Source organism: Sceloporus occidentalis, unplaced genomic scaffold, assembly GCF_023333645.1.
Source record: "Sceloporus occidentalis isolate IW3139 unplaced genomic scaffold, rSceOcc1.0.p SCAF_6, whole genome shotgun sequence".
Taxonomy (NCBI): Eukaryota; Metazoa; Chordata; class Lepidosauria; order Squamata; family Phrynosomatidae; genus Sceloporus; species Sceloporus occidentalis.
Genome location: NW_028316986.1, coordinates 30372440 through 30387495, shown reverse-complemented (window position 1 = coordinate 30387495; position 15056 = coordinate 30372440). Strand labels below are relative to the sequence as shown.

Below are 15056 nucleotides of genomic sequence, written 5' to 3'. Positions count from 1 at the left end.
AGATTGGTGTTCCCACTACATTTTCCATTCCTAAATTTTTGCATGGCATCTCAACCCTGTGCTCATTCACACTTGTCATTGGAGTGATTTAAAATAGGGATGCCTTTATTTCTGGGAATGATGCAGTGCAATCTGAGTCAATTTGGAAGCATGCTCACAATACCAAAGATGCAGATTGCTGTGGCTCTTAAAAAAAAGATGTGGGAAAAAGCCCAGTATCAAATATATTGGGTTAAGTGGGGTTTTTGGTAAAACAAACTGCACTGCTGCACAAACTGCACTGAGTGTAGTCTGTGCAAGTGTGAACACCATTAAAATAACCCAGTTTTACAGAAGGTTATTTTTGTAATGTGAATGGGGCCAATAAATGAGGTCTCATGATCAGTTTTGGGTACTGAGGTAAGGATAAGGTAGACCAAATGAGCATGTGTTTTGGAATTTTAAAGTAACTAACTATTCTAGTTAATTTTGAAAATCAAGAAAGAGGTAAATATAAAAACTTATCTTTATAAATTCCTTTAGGGAAAACTTGTAACTCGTTATTTGTTGATTAGTAGCATTCCAAGCTATATGTGTATGTGTATTTTAGTGAGCTGCCTAAGTACTCAGTAGGTTATTAATTTTAGCTTATTAAACTGAAGCACTGTGGTGGAACTGTTAAATAAAAGCCATCTGGTGGTTAACAACTGCAGACTCTTAGGATGCTTTTCAAAATAGGTTTGCTAATACTTAGTGAAGTAGAAGGCAGTAGGAAAAGAGGAAGACAACACTGCAGAAAGATGTATTCAATTAAGGAAACCACAGCTTTCAGTTTGCAAGACCTGATCAGGGCAGTTGATGATTGGGGCTCTTGGGGCTCTCTCATTGATAAGGTTGCCATCATTCAAAATCCACTTGACAGCAAATAAGAAGGTCAAATTCCAGCTAATAGGGAAAGAGAGAGCTGGCATCTTCCACAGAAGACTGTGTCTTCTTTACAGAAACTATCCTAGGGAAGATGTACCTTGGTCTGTACCACAAAGTGATGTGTGGATTATAACGGACATCTGTTGTTCTCTTTTCCTCCAATGATCCTAGAGTAAGAAATATTCTTTGAAATAAGGCATTTCTGCAAACTGAGGACTTCTGGCAACCTAATGTAGCTGGGTTTCTTTTTACAGAGTGTTAAAAAGAGAACTTTTAAATGTTAACTTTTTGTATTTCAGAATTTTATACAAAACATCCTAAGATTGGCCAACAAGTTATTGTTTTCATTAATATATGCCGGGGGTTGATTTTGTATGAAGTGTGATATACACATGTTTGTTTTTATTTCAGTTACACACTAGTAGCAGATTTAAACTTACAGGATAATGGTTAAAACTTGAAAGAAAAAGTGATATTTATTTTACATTCAGGAAAAACACTCCCCCTACAAAATGAAAAAAAAAAGTCATTTGAAATTATAACTGTTATTCCAAATGGTGGTTTATGGGTTTAAACAAAACTAAACAAAATACTTCAAAAGGCTGTTTTAGTTGAATTCAGCTGGAGCACAGTTGTTGACAGACAAACCAGCTAGGCGTATACCAGATGGGTAGCCTTTTAATCTTTTCTGATGTTCTATCAGCTCCTATCTCAAATGGGATAAATCTCAGTTTAAATGTCAGATAGAGGTTTTGAAAACCCCTGCAAATTATATTCTAACTGTATTTGTTGTAGGTCAGCCAGGCCTCCGTGAAGCTATCTCTATGTCCTGCATCACCAACGGGAGTGCAGGAAACAGAAAAACCAGCCACAGTCCTTCTGTGCCCATAGCTAGAAAAGAAACTTTCTCCTCTGCTGCTAAAAGGTATTGGTTATTCCTTTTTCTTGCTTTCTTTTTTAAATGAATGAATCCAAAAATATCGAAAATTAAAATTTGGAGCTGTGTAATACATTTCTTAGGAGCGACCAAAAGTCACAAAAATGTACAAGCCTTTGATCTCCACAGGACTTTTCATAATTGTACAAAAGGCTTTCAAAATCTTTTTACTGTAGAGGAACCCTTGAAATAATTTTAAGGCCTCAGGGAACCCCTGCATAAAAATTATAATCTCTACAGAGACCAAAAAATTGTGATATTTCCCAATCACAATCTCTCGGCAAACCTCTCATGCAACCCTATGAGTCCTGGGAATCCTGTTTAAGAAACTCTGCCCTAGAACAACTTCCAGGGGTGGAGAAGATGGTTTGTTCCCTAAAGTACCTTGGAGAACTGCAACCATGCCACACTCCACACCCTCTGATTTTTTTTAAATGCATTTTTATTTAACGTTAGGAGGAATTTCCTGACAGTAAGGGCTGTTTGACAGTGGAACACACTCCCTTGGAGTGTAGAAGAGTCTCCTTCTTGGAGGTCTTTAAGCAGAGGCTGGATGGCCATCTGTTGGGGATGCTTTGATTGAGATTTCCTGCATGACAGCGGGTTGAACTGGATGGCCCTTGGGGTCTCTTCTGACTCTACAATTCTATGATTCTATGAGTCTTGACATGTTTTTTCAATCTCACACAGAAATCTGCTCCCCCATTCTGTTTTCAGTGTAAGAGAGGCCTTTTTTCTCAACCAAAAATTAAACAGAACTGGGCCTAAAACATCTAGGGTTGGGGTAGAAACATGAAATTAAATGAATCAATTGACTTCAGGGGCAGAGGGCTCAAAATGACCTTGGGAGACTCCATTTTCCCCACTCTTGCTGCATTAGATATTTTTTAAAAATAGGTGATGGGGAAGGAAACTGAAAGTCCAGAAATCTGACTAGGTGTTATGCCATTAAGTTTACAGTTTTTTAAAAAAATTAAGCTGTAATAACAACTATATTGGTTTCTATCCTTTGGTGAACTAGCAAATTGTTGACAATAATATGCTGATATGGTGGTCTAACATTCTTAATTTTTCAGAACAAACTGAACTCCAGACAACTGTAAAGGGTATGACATACTGTAAGAGATATCTAACTGAAAACAGTGGGTGCTATTTATTATCAGCGTGTTTTTTTCCCACTACAGAATTCAAAAATATCTTTGTTCAGTTTGCATATTTCAATTATATTTCAACAACAAAAACAACAAACTGTAAAGCTGAGCTTAGTATCTTTATACTGAAACTGAAGTAGCAAAATGTAATAAATGATACATTTTATAAGGTTTCTTGAAATTTGTGCATTAGATGGAAAAAGAATAGAGTTAATGATACAGTTGGCCCTCCTTATCCACGGATTTTTATCCATTGATTCATTAATCCACAGCTTGAATTTTTTTTTTTTTAAAAAAAAGTATAAATTCCAAGTAACAAACCTTGATTTTCCATTTTATATAAGGGTCATCTTTTTACTATGCCATTGCATTTAATGGGACTTGAGCATCCACAGATTTTGTTATCCATGGGGGTCCTGGAACCAAATGCTAGTGGATCACAAGGACCCACTTTTTCCATCATGGTAGCCTTTTGTCCCTGGGGACTTTCCAAGGATAACATGAATGTCAAAAATGACAGAAACAAAACAAAGTCAGAAATGTTATAAAAATGGCCTTCTTTACATTGACACCCCAGTTGTAGTATACCCTCCCCTTGGAGGCCAAATTGGTACCAAAATTGGTATCATTTCAGCACCAAGTTAGCTTTGGGCCTTATGGATTTTACCCAGACTACATATATTCTTAAGATGCACTATTTTAAATTGTTTTAACTGGTTTTAAAATGTCTGGTATTTAATTGTTAACCTATTTATGTTCAAGGTTTGTTTGTTTGTTTTAAAAAAAAAACATGCTGTGATCATTTATTGTTTTAAATTGATTATATTGTAAACTACCCTGAGATCTTCAGATAGAGAGCAGGATGTAAATGTTTTAATTAATTAATAAAATGGCCCAAGACCACGTGTATACCTTATATAAATCAGGTATTATTTGATACTAAAACAGTCCAGGGGATGGAGCCTGAGCTCCATTTAGAAGATGAATTGCTCTTTCACACTACACAATTATAGTGGAATACTTCTATCTGAATGGACAAGGTATGGAATTGTGGGATTTGTGGTTTAAGGACAGATATTTAGAATTCTCATTCAAAGAGCTCTAGTGCCTCACCAAACTACAAGACCTAGGATTACATAGGATGTAGCCATAGCTGTTAAAGTGGAATCAGAGTGCTATAATTGTGTGATGTGACAGAGTTCTTGCAAGCTTCCCAAAGAGTCAGTTCACTTTCTTTTGTGGAGGTGCCAAAAAAGGATGCTTCAGAGAATCTGGAGGATTTGAGGGTCCCTAAAGCAGCCTTAGGTGACCCCAGGACACTGTGACCCTAGGACCCTGGTTTGCTCACCTCTGATTCAAATGGAAGAAGGTAACTTATTTCAGGTTCTGTGCTTCTTGCATTTGTATATTTGCTAACTGGAAAATGCACTTTATTGGGGAACAGTTTAAAACATGGTATTCATTAAGATAAACAGGAAAGTAGTAAAATATGTTTATGCTTCATTTTAAGTTGTCCCTGTTGGAATGTAAAGCAAATTTTTTAATGTTTTGGAAAATGGGTTGTGCTTTTACCTGATAGAAAGCATGGAGTGGATCCAAAGATTTTACTGGAATGCTGGGAAGTTGCCAAATTGTGCATGCAGGTGCGTGCACACACACGCATGCATGTATGCACAGAGATCCCAACTACAGCTCTCAATTATCTTACTTCAGAAGATCAAGAAGATCCTCCAGAGCTTTGGATGCCATGGGGACAATAGACATCTCTCCAAGACACTCTCCTGTGCTTTTTTTATCCAAGTCAGTTGGAGATGCACGTCCACTGTCAGTGATTTGCCATCTGGTAATTTGTCTTTGAATGATGTCTTGTCTCCATAGAGACTGTGGACTTACATTGTCTAATTTCTCTTTTTGGTGTAAAATAGACTATCAAGAGAGTGAATAGGAAAGTAACATTTTAAAAGGCAAATATTAAAACAGTGGCTCAGAAGTTGTTCACATGTGGTTTCCATAAGGTGAGGGCAGAGGAAGAGAGGTAGACCTGTTCCTCTGTTTAGTCCAAATTTTAAAGGAGCTATACAAGGTAGAAAACCTAGGATGTGGATGAGGCACAACAACTTGGATAGCTATTTTAAAATTTGCACTTCACTTATATAGTCAGCCTTCCATATCCACAGATTTAAGCATCTACAGCTTGAAAATCTTAAAAAATATATAAATTCCAAAAAGCAAACTTTGATTTTCTAATTTTATATATGGGTCACCATTTTACTATCCATGGTATTTAATGGGATTTGAACATCCATGGATTTTGGTATCCACAGAGAGATCCTGGAACCAGACCCCAGGAGATACCAAGGGCCCAGTATATAAGCCACCTGCAAGCACTGCTGCACAGCAAGCAAGATTATGCTGTGGAAGCTATAACAGTAAAAGTGGAGGGCTGTAAAGGGTATATGCATTGTGCTAACACCCCTATAGCTTGCACCCAATCAGCTAAGATAAGTGTGATCAGTTACAACAGCCTCCTAAGATTGTACAGACTCCACACCTCAGCAAGGAGGTAATTGCTCTAGGACAGTGGTGTAAATCATGCAGCTCTCTAGGAGTTGTTGGACTATTGTTACTAGACTTCCTCACCATTAGCTATGTTGGCAAGAGCAAATGGGACTTGCAGTCCAATAAAATCTGGGAGAGAACATGATTTCCCTCTCTCCTCTAGTAGAGTAGCCAAACCAGAGTAGCTCCAACCAACTTGAAGATACAAAAAGTAGTTTCATTTTAATTGTTTCTACGAGTCATAGTGGCATTCTTAACCCATTGTATTTTTGTATCAGACCATAAGGCTTTCTTTTTCTTCTTGCATGGAAATTTATGCATATTGGGAGTACATTCTCCGTATCTGATTTTTTTCCCATCATTCTTTTCCTATTGACTAAAGCACACATGTGTGCATTTTTCAAATATACACATTTTTAAATTTGTACACATTTTTTCAAGTGCACATGCTTCAGGGAAATGCATTGTACCTCTCAGAAATCTATAGATTTTGAAGGCAAGATGTGCTTTGCCTTGCTACAGGGTGCAAAATGGATATTTCTGTGAAGAAATAAGAGCCAAACAATTTCATTTGCCATTCCTCTTCTAGGTATGCCTGGAATTTTCCAAATCTATACATTCTTTTGAGGCAGCATTAGTACAGCAGTACATTTTTGAAGAGCTATTTTCCTTCATGTTATTTCCAACTTACATCGACCCTAAGGCAAACCTATCATGAGGTTTTCTTCAAACAATTTGTTCACAGTTTGCCATTGCCTTACTCTCAGGATGAGACTGTGACTTACCTAAGATCACTCGGTGGATTATCATGGCTGAGTGGGGGTTTTAACCCTAGCTTCTAGAGTCATAGTCCAATACTCAGACCACCACACCACACTGGCTCTCTTTGGAAGCATATACCCCATAAATCAGACCCTTGCATCCTTTTTATGCTGCAATGCAGGCAGAAAATTCTTGTGAAGTTGCATTCATCTGATTCTGATTCTTTTCTCCAGCCATCTCCATCATGGCTTTGGAATGTGATTCTCTCCTAACTCCTAAGCTTATCACATCCGGTCTTGCAACATTTGAGGGTTTTCTATTTTTATAGTTTGCATTACATAGACTTCTTTGGACTGATAAAGCTTAGTGAAGAAAAGCCATTTAAGATGAACTTAATTTGAATTCGTCAGGCAAATGCAAGTAAAGGCTGGTAGCATAATTATTGTATTAACTCTCTAGTAAAATAAATATTTCCAAAAATAATTAAGTTATGCCTAAATCTTTCGGTGCCTGCATTCTGAAATATGTATGTTAAACAAAAGCAGCTAACAGCTTCCACATTAGTGGAATGATGAATCTGCATGGGCCTTTAATGAGAACTTTAATGGCACTACCCTTAAAATAGATTGAGCATCTTGGATACTTCCTTTAAAGTTCAAACTAAAACCCAGAACAGATTTAATGCACTACTGACATGAGCCCAAAACAGACAGGCCTAAAGTGCCACCTTTGGGCTGATCCAGGGGTATGGAGTTCAGATGACACACAACCTCAGATCAGGGTGAAGGTGTCCCAAACCCGGCTGCAGAAGGAGCACAAAAGAAATGCTCCTTGCTGGCAGTCTGTTTCGGACCACAGTGGTGGCTGGCCTCGAGACCACAGTGTCTGGCCGCCATGGTCCTGTGTCAAACTGGGAGCGTATGGAGCAGAAGTGGCCCCTGGCCACTTCTTTTGCCCCATATGCTTGACCCCATGGAATTGACCAGCTGCTGCTGTGTCTTAATTCTTAATATGGAACAAGTTGGAATTCATCAATGCTTCATTTTCTAGGAATGGGACAGTGGTATACAGTGGGCCCTCCACATTTTTTGGGGTTAGGGGCACTGGACGCCCGTGAAACACGAGAGAACAGGTCTCTATTATTATTATTATTATTATTATTATTATTATTATTATTAACCTTTATTTATAAAGTGCTGTAAATTTACACAGCGCTGTACATACAGTCTTTTTAATTGGACGATTCCCTGCCCTCAGGCTTACAATCTAAAAAAGACACGACACAAAAGGAGAAGGGAGTGGTGGAGGGGAAGGAGCCTTTCTATTAGGCTAATACATATAAAATACATAGCAATACAGGAAATGATTCAATAAAACAGACAACAAAGAAACATCAAATAGCAAATGACAGTTATGCAATGCCTGGGAACGCTTCTCTGAACAGGATGGTCTTCAACTCCTTTTTGAAGCTGGTTAAAGAAGTGATGGCTCTTGTTCAGGGGGGAAGAAGGTTCCAGGAGTGAGGGGCAGCGAGTGAGAAGGGGCGAATCCTAGATGGGGCAGAGGAAATCCTGGGCTGGGACAGCAGACCTTGACTACCAGAATGGAGGGCCCTAGTGGGAAGGTGAGGAGAAATAAGGTCTGATAAGTAAGGAGGGGCCAACCCATGGAGGGTTTTAAACCTTGACAGCAGGAGCTTATACTGAATGCGGAAAGGGAGGGGGAGCCAGTGAAGGGATGCCAACACAGGAGAGATATGGTCAGAGCGGTGGGTGGATGTGATAATGTGTGCAGCTGAATGCTGGACAGAAATTAGAGGACAGAGGTGAGAAAGAGGAAGCCCAGCCAGGAGGATGTTACAGTAATCAAGTCGTGAGACCACTAGGGCATGAACCAGGATCTTGGCAGTAGAGGTGGAGAGATATGGTTGGATTTTGGCAATGTTGTACAAAAAGAATCTACAAGCCTTGGCTGTGGTCTGGATTTGAGGGATACACGACAAAGAAGAATCAAAGATGAAACCAAGACTGCAGGCTTGCTGGACTGGTTGAATAGAAATGTTGTCCACAGAGACAGAAAAGGAATGTTGAAGGGTAGACTTAGGAGGAAAGACAAGAAGCTCCGTCTTGGACATGTTGAGCTTCAAACGCCGATGGCACATCCACTGCAAGACAGCTGTGAGGCAAGACGAAACTTGCTGTTCAAGCCTTGGAGAAAGATCAGGGGTAGAAAGATACAACTGGGTGTCATCGGCATACAGATGGTAGGAAAAACCAAAAGAGCTAATGAGTTTACCTAAGGACAGTGTGTAGAGAGAAAACAGAAGGGGACCCAGAACAGAGCCCTGGGGAACTCCAACAGATAAGGGAACAGGAGATGAACTCTGACCACCTGTGACCACTGCAAAAGATCTGCCAGACAAATAAGATCTAAACCAGTCGAGAACAGAGTCTGAGAACCCAAGGTCAGAAAGTATGTCAACTAGGAGACAGTGATCAATGGTGTCAAAGGCTGCAGACAGATCAAGAAGGATGAGACCTGTAAAAGGTCATTGGAGATCTTAGTGAGAGCTGTCTCTGTGGAATGCCTAGGGCGGAAACCAGACTGAAAGGGATCAAGAATGGAATTGGCTTCAAGAAACTCAAGACAGCGAGAATAAACAACCTGTTCCAAAACTTTAGAAAGAAAGAATTCTTTAGGTCCTCCAGCACAATTCTGTAGTCCACATCTGCTGGAGTTTGACCATAGAATTGTGCTGGAAGGCCTAAAGATGCACAGAGAAGTGTTCTCTCTAGAATCTCTAGATCTTCCAGCACAACCTCTGGTGGACATTGAACATAGAGTCACCCTGGAGGACCTAGAGATTCCTAGAGAAACATATTAATCAAGTCTGTGAATAATCAAATATGCAAGTCAAAGCTGTAAATGTGAAGGGCCAATTGTATAATCAAATCCATTCATTTCCATTTCAGATTAGAAAAGTTTCCCTTTCAGTACCTATTTCCTAGTGAAATTAGGATAATGAAACTTCTACCTCTACAGTGTTGGTCATGACCAAAATTAACATTTTCTCTATCTCATTAAAAAAAACCTTATAGATTCAGTGAGAGAAACTGTTGTAAATCCTAGATCCAATCTAGATAGATGATATAAAATCTGCCTCCCAGTCCTCTTCAGTTTTTACCTATGCTGAAAAGGCTGCCTAGAAGGCTGATGAAAATAAGCCCAAATTCAAAAACAGGGGCACGTGTTTAGATCTGCAGGGACATGTCAAAAACAGGTGGGTTTGCTTTTATTAGGACCAGTTAAAATTCCATCAGAGTGAGCAAATTCTTTGGAATTTGATGGGAACAAGGGAGCAGGCCTTCTCAGTGGCTGTTCCCTGGCTTTGGAATCCCCTCTCTAGGGAGGTTAGGAGGACTTCCTCCATGCTCTCTTTCCACTGGCAAATGTTTCTGTTCTGACAGGCTTTTAAAAATTGGCTGTAAAGAGCTTTTAATGATGTGCTGCTGTTGCATTAATTTTTTTATATTTGTCTTTTAAAGAACTTTAAGGGGTTTTAATTTTATACACTGTTCAGTTGGTTTTTAAAGACGTTTTTCAAGTTGCCTTGAGTGCCAATATTGAGAAGAAGTCAGCATGTAAATGAATAAAATAAATAAGTAAGTAAGAGTTCTCCAGAATTCCTCCCAGATCAATTGTGGGGATCAATAGGACCAGTTTTTTTACTGTCTGAGGGTTTCACAGACTTCCCAAAATGTTAAAAACAGTGTTGCAAGTTGCTGCACTTTGCCCTTTCCTGCCCTAGACTGATTAAGAAAACTCAAAGTGTGCACATTCTTGTGGGATTTTAATTGGCTCTAATAAAGGTCTGGCCCACTGATGGATTTTCTTTTAAGACCAAGATACCCTAGTTGTCGTCAAGAAACCTCCCAAGGTCTTCCAGACTCAGGGCTGTGACTTTCTTGACTGAATCAGTCCACCAGTAGTGTGGCCTTCCTCTTTTCCTATTGCCTTTACTGAGCATTATTTTATTTTCTCAGTTAGTCATGTCCAAAGTATGACAGCCTCAGTTCAGATATCTTGTCTTCTAATGAAGGTTCAGGCTTAATTTGCTCTTAGATCCATTTATTTGTCTTTTTGGCAGTCTCTGGTATTCATAGAATTCTCATCCAGCATCACATATCAAATGAGTCTGTTCTTTTACTGTCATCTTCCTTCGTAGTCCAGCTTCTACAACCATACATAGAAGTTGGAAATACTGTGGCATTATTCTGACTTTGATATTTAAATGTTTTTATTCTTTTTTCTCAGATTGTGAGATAATTTTAAAGGTCTCAGTTTATGCTAGTCAACATACTAGCATACTAGCAGAAATGCAGCTCAAAACATTAACATTTGTACAATAACAAAGAAAACATTAGGAGTCCCATAACAGTTTAGTTGTCATTGCCAAATGAGTCTGATCTCGAGTATAAGCCAGAGAAGGCTATAAACATTGGTTTTACTGTCAGCTAGCTGGTAAATGAACTATCACAATACCAGCAAGTAAGTATTGCCAGCACAGCTGTCATAATAATAATCTTCAAAGGTATTTTCTTTAATGGTAAACTATTTCCTACAGTTTGTTTTTCTATGCTATACTACCTTGTCAGAGATCCTGGAAAGAGCTGCAAATTAACTGTTCCACTGATGTTTTAAACTAAATGTAAATATGAACTAAAATGTGTATGCCCAATACGTATTGGGGTCCCTTTTTATGGACGGGATATTAAATCTTCAGTTTATCTGTATCTGTATCTGAGTGTGCTTCTACAGGAGATGAATCAACCCATAACTTAGGCATTTTAAGCAATATGGAAACTGTTACAATACCATTACAATAGTAATAGGACAGCCATTTTCAGTGTTTGGTTTCTGAATGGTTACTTCAACCTATTTAGCTATTTACCTCCCAACCACCACCCTTTTATAATTAGTTTTCTTTTTCTCCATTTGTATGCTTTCTAAAAATGTTTTAAATGCATATGTTCTTATACTTTGTTTTGCAGCGGTACGGAAAAAAAGAAGGAAAAACTTCAAGGACAGACAGAGAAAAAAGAGGACTCTCATTCTAATGATCAAAACCCACAAATGCAAGCATCACCTTCACCATCTCCCCAGCCCTCTGCACAGACTCACCCAACACACAGGCAGACCCCAGATGTCAAGAGCTCTGCTCCAGGCAAAAGGTTTCCTAAATTCCCAAGTACACAGTTAATTAGGAAGTGGTTATGGCAATACTAACCCTATGCTTTATTCCCAATTAAAAGCATGCCTATGTATGTTTTTTTTAAAAAAATCTCTTCCCAAAAGATGAGCCTCATTAGTAGAAGGCTGCCTATCTTCTCCTCAATGAAATGGTGAAATTCAGGTTGTATTGACTTTATCCCAGAGCTAAGAAGAGTTCCTTGTTTGAACAACAACTCTCAGAATCCTCCAGCCAGCATAACCAATGGGAGGTTCAGAGAGTAGTAGTAATACCCCCCTGCCCCCCAGAAACCCTTATATTTCTAAGACTGACTTTATTCTGTTTCTTGCTAGAGACTAGCAGTTCTCCATTAATTGACTCTCATTAAGTCCCATCCCTAGAATTTTTATTTCCTTATTAAAAGTATTTACAAATACTATTGTGCCTCCCAAAATATTCAAAGTAATGTGTGGAAAACAAATCTATAATACAATAACATCATAACAAAATAAGAAAATATATGAGATATTGCTTAAAAAACAGGCCAGAGCTATATTGGCCCGTTACAAACGGGCTGTTTTGTGCGTGCGGAGCGCGCACTAGGGTTAGAAAGGGGCGGTGCTTCCGCACCCCTCTAACCCTAGTGGGCGCTCCGCACACACAAAATGCCTCTATATGGGGCAGCGCGGAAGTGACGTCCTCGCTCCGCGCCAGGGCGCATAATGCGCCCTTTCCGCGGAGCAGGAAGGAGCTCCGCACACACAAAATGCCTCTATATGGGGCAGCGCGGAAGTGACGTCCTCGCTCCGCGCCAGGGCGCATAATGCGCCCTTTCCGCGGAGCAGGAAGGAGCTCCGTTTCGGAGTTCCTTCTTGTTTTGGTCCGCTGGGCGCAGCCTTCAGACGGCTGCGCTCAGCTGACCAAAGGAGAAAGGGGCCAAGCGGCCCCTTTCTCCTCCTCCCCGCCGCCGCGGGGTGTCCTTGGGGCTTGAAGCCCCAGTGACACCCCTGTCCAGGCTGCGGGGAAGCGGCCTTTTGCTGCTTCCCCGCAGCCCGGAAAGTGGCGGATCGGGGCCTCAGCGGCTGCCGTTCTGGCCACTGAAGCCCCGATACTCCAGGGAAAGGGGCGGGTACAGCTCGCCCCAAATGGGTGGTCTGTAACCCGCCATTAAGAAGTATAAAAGTCTTGACAAAGCATTACAATTTTTACTGCTTGTCTTAAGTTCAGTAGGATGGACCAAACCTGACCTCCATGAGAGGGAGTTTGCATCATCAGGTGCTGCTACAGAAAAGACCCTATCACCCAACCCATGTAGTGGAACAACGCATCTGATAGGAGATAAATAGATTGCTGGAGGCTCTTTATTGTAGTTTAACATAATCCAAACAGATGATCATTCCTGGGAGGGGATTTTGACCATCTTTTATCTGTTTTACCAACCTCCATTCTCGCCTGTGCCACATCAGTACAGCAGTGGTTTCTTGCAAACATGGGGGTGTCACATTCAAAGGTGTTATCATAATTTGAACCTGCAGAGATTATGTTTGATTCTAGATGCATTGCATAATCTATGTAAACATGTCTCACTAATATTACTGAGCTGCATAAGTGTGAAGAAAAACTGTGTTTGCTAATAGCTTACAACTCTGCTTCGTATCACTGTTATTCTTAATTTCAGATGCTTGGTTCTCAGGCTGCTGTTTCCTTTACTGGATGTTCTGTATCACCTTCTTTTTATGTCTTTGCTTGACTGCACACTGGCCTCTTTTCACCATTCACCAGTAAAATCAAATCATTTGCATCTAGATTACTTCCTTCAACCCAAGTTATTGTATGTGTTTTTAGACCAGAGATGCACAACTTCTCAGGGGTGGGAGGCATTATCCCCTGCTTCCCCAAATCTTATCAGGGCACACCCTTCTGCCACCCTACTGTTTCCACCACTGCAAAAATAACTATGTTTCCTTGAGAAACATGGTGCAAGAAAAGTTATTTTTGTGAGAGCAGGAATCCTGTGAGGGGGCTTATATTGTCTATACCTGTTCTTATACCTTCCACACACAGGCTACTCAACCAAAGCAAAGGTTATGATACAGCAAAGTAATTAACATAAAGTTGACCGTCTGCTCAGTGGGGCCAGAATCCTGTTGGTTATTTACTCTGTTCTAACCTCCAGTTATGGTAGCATAACTACATTTTCAGTTATTGGACAAGGAAATAGTCAGGTTGTGCAAGATAGCATTGGGAAGAATACTGCAATGCTTGATGGACCCTCCCTCAAGAAAATGGCTTTTTTTGTGCCCCAAAATTCCAACAAGTTGAATCTTCCTCAAGCCTCATTCTTAGTTTTATTTTCTGATGACTACTCCCAACCCCACTCCAGATTTGCCTATTTCCTGTCCCCCTTGGAGGAAGGCATGCTGTGTTTTGATAACCTGTGCTTACTGAATCCATGTAAGACAGAAAGGGGGGAAAGCCAGATGAGAATTCTCCCTTGGGACTACCGTAATAACTTAGCACAGTGAATCCTAGGCAAAAAACACCTTTCCCCAAGCTGCACAAAGCCAGCCAGACCATTCTCTGGTGCATCTCTCACCCCACCCCTGCCATCTGCCACCATTTTATTCATTGTAAGGTGCACTGGGGGATCTGTTGGAGGCAGAACAAATGCTGCTCTTTCTTCCCTGGCTGTTCAGTGACAGCTGGATGTTGTCCAGGTGCACCCCATAGCCAATCAGTGTCCAGGAGTTGGGGGAAAGAAATACCTGGTTCAGCTCCCATTGCACAGCTGGAAAAGAAGGAGCAGCTATTACCACCAGACTACCAGTGATGGAGCATTGTACTCCATTAAGGTTAATCAAGGTCTTGACCAGAGGCATTTGTGAATACAAAGATGAGAAGGCTCCTAATTTTCCTGTGTTTAAGACAGCATGTTATGTACCTCCAGGAGTAGATGCAAATTTATATCTAGTCCCTTAGATTCACCATGAGTTGCGGACACTCAAGGGCAGTTAACAATGACAGTCTTCACCTTTGCCTTGCAATTTGTTCCCACACAGTACGAGTGAAAGACCTAACACATACCAGCACCTTTAGACCAAAGCAATAGGCTTTTGCTGCCTAGTTGGCTTTTGGCAATTGCACCTTTGCTTGAGATGTTTTATGATGATCAGCCTGTGTGCTTGTCTTTCCCTGACTGACCTGTGGTTCTCAGGGTCTGTGAGACAGAAAATGTCTTTCCCATCACCTGCATCTCAGACCTTTTCATAAGAAGGATTATATCAGGACTTTCTGTATGCAAAGCATGTGTTTGGCTCCTAAGCCATTGTTCCTCCCCTGAGGCTAGGACATAACCGAAGACTAGCTAGCAAAACTGTCATTGTGCTCACATTTCCAGACAGTATGTACTAACGCCAACAATAAAGCTGCAAATTAAATTGCACATGGTATCAGAAAACTCAGCACTTCAGGGCAAAAGTAACAATCCTGAGGCTTGTTCTGAAATTATCCA

The 15056-nt window shown here is 40.4% G+C and overlaps 1 protein-coding gene across 5 annotated transcripts in view; it reads left to right on the top strand.

The window, feature by feature from the left end:
- EML4 (EMAP like 4) overlaps nucleotides 1-15056 on the top strand; it is a 246570-nt gene that overhangs the window by 149442 nt on the left and 82072 nt on the right. For 3 of the 5 annotated variants that reach the window (XM_089529197.1, XM_089529196.1, XM_089529195.1), the window contains exons 3-4: nucleotides 1702-1831; nucleotides 11367-11546. In XM_089529197.1, the coding sequence (XP_089385323.1) occupies nucleotides 1702-1831; nucleotides 11367-11546 (310 nt within the window). The remainder of the gene's footprint in view (nucleotides 1-1701; nucleotides 1832-11366; nucleotides 11547-15056) is intronic. The other 2 variants (XM_089529199.1, XM_089529198.1) reach the window with 1 other exon arrangement.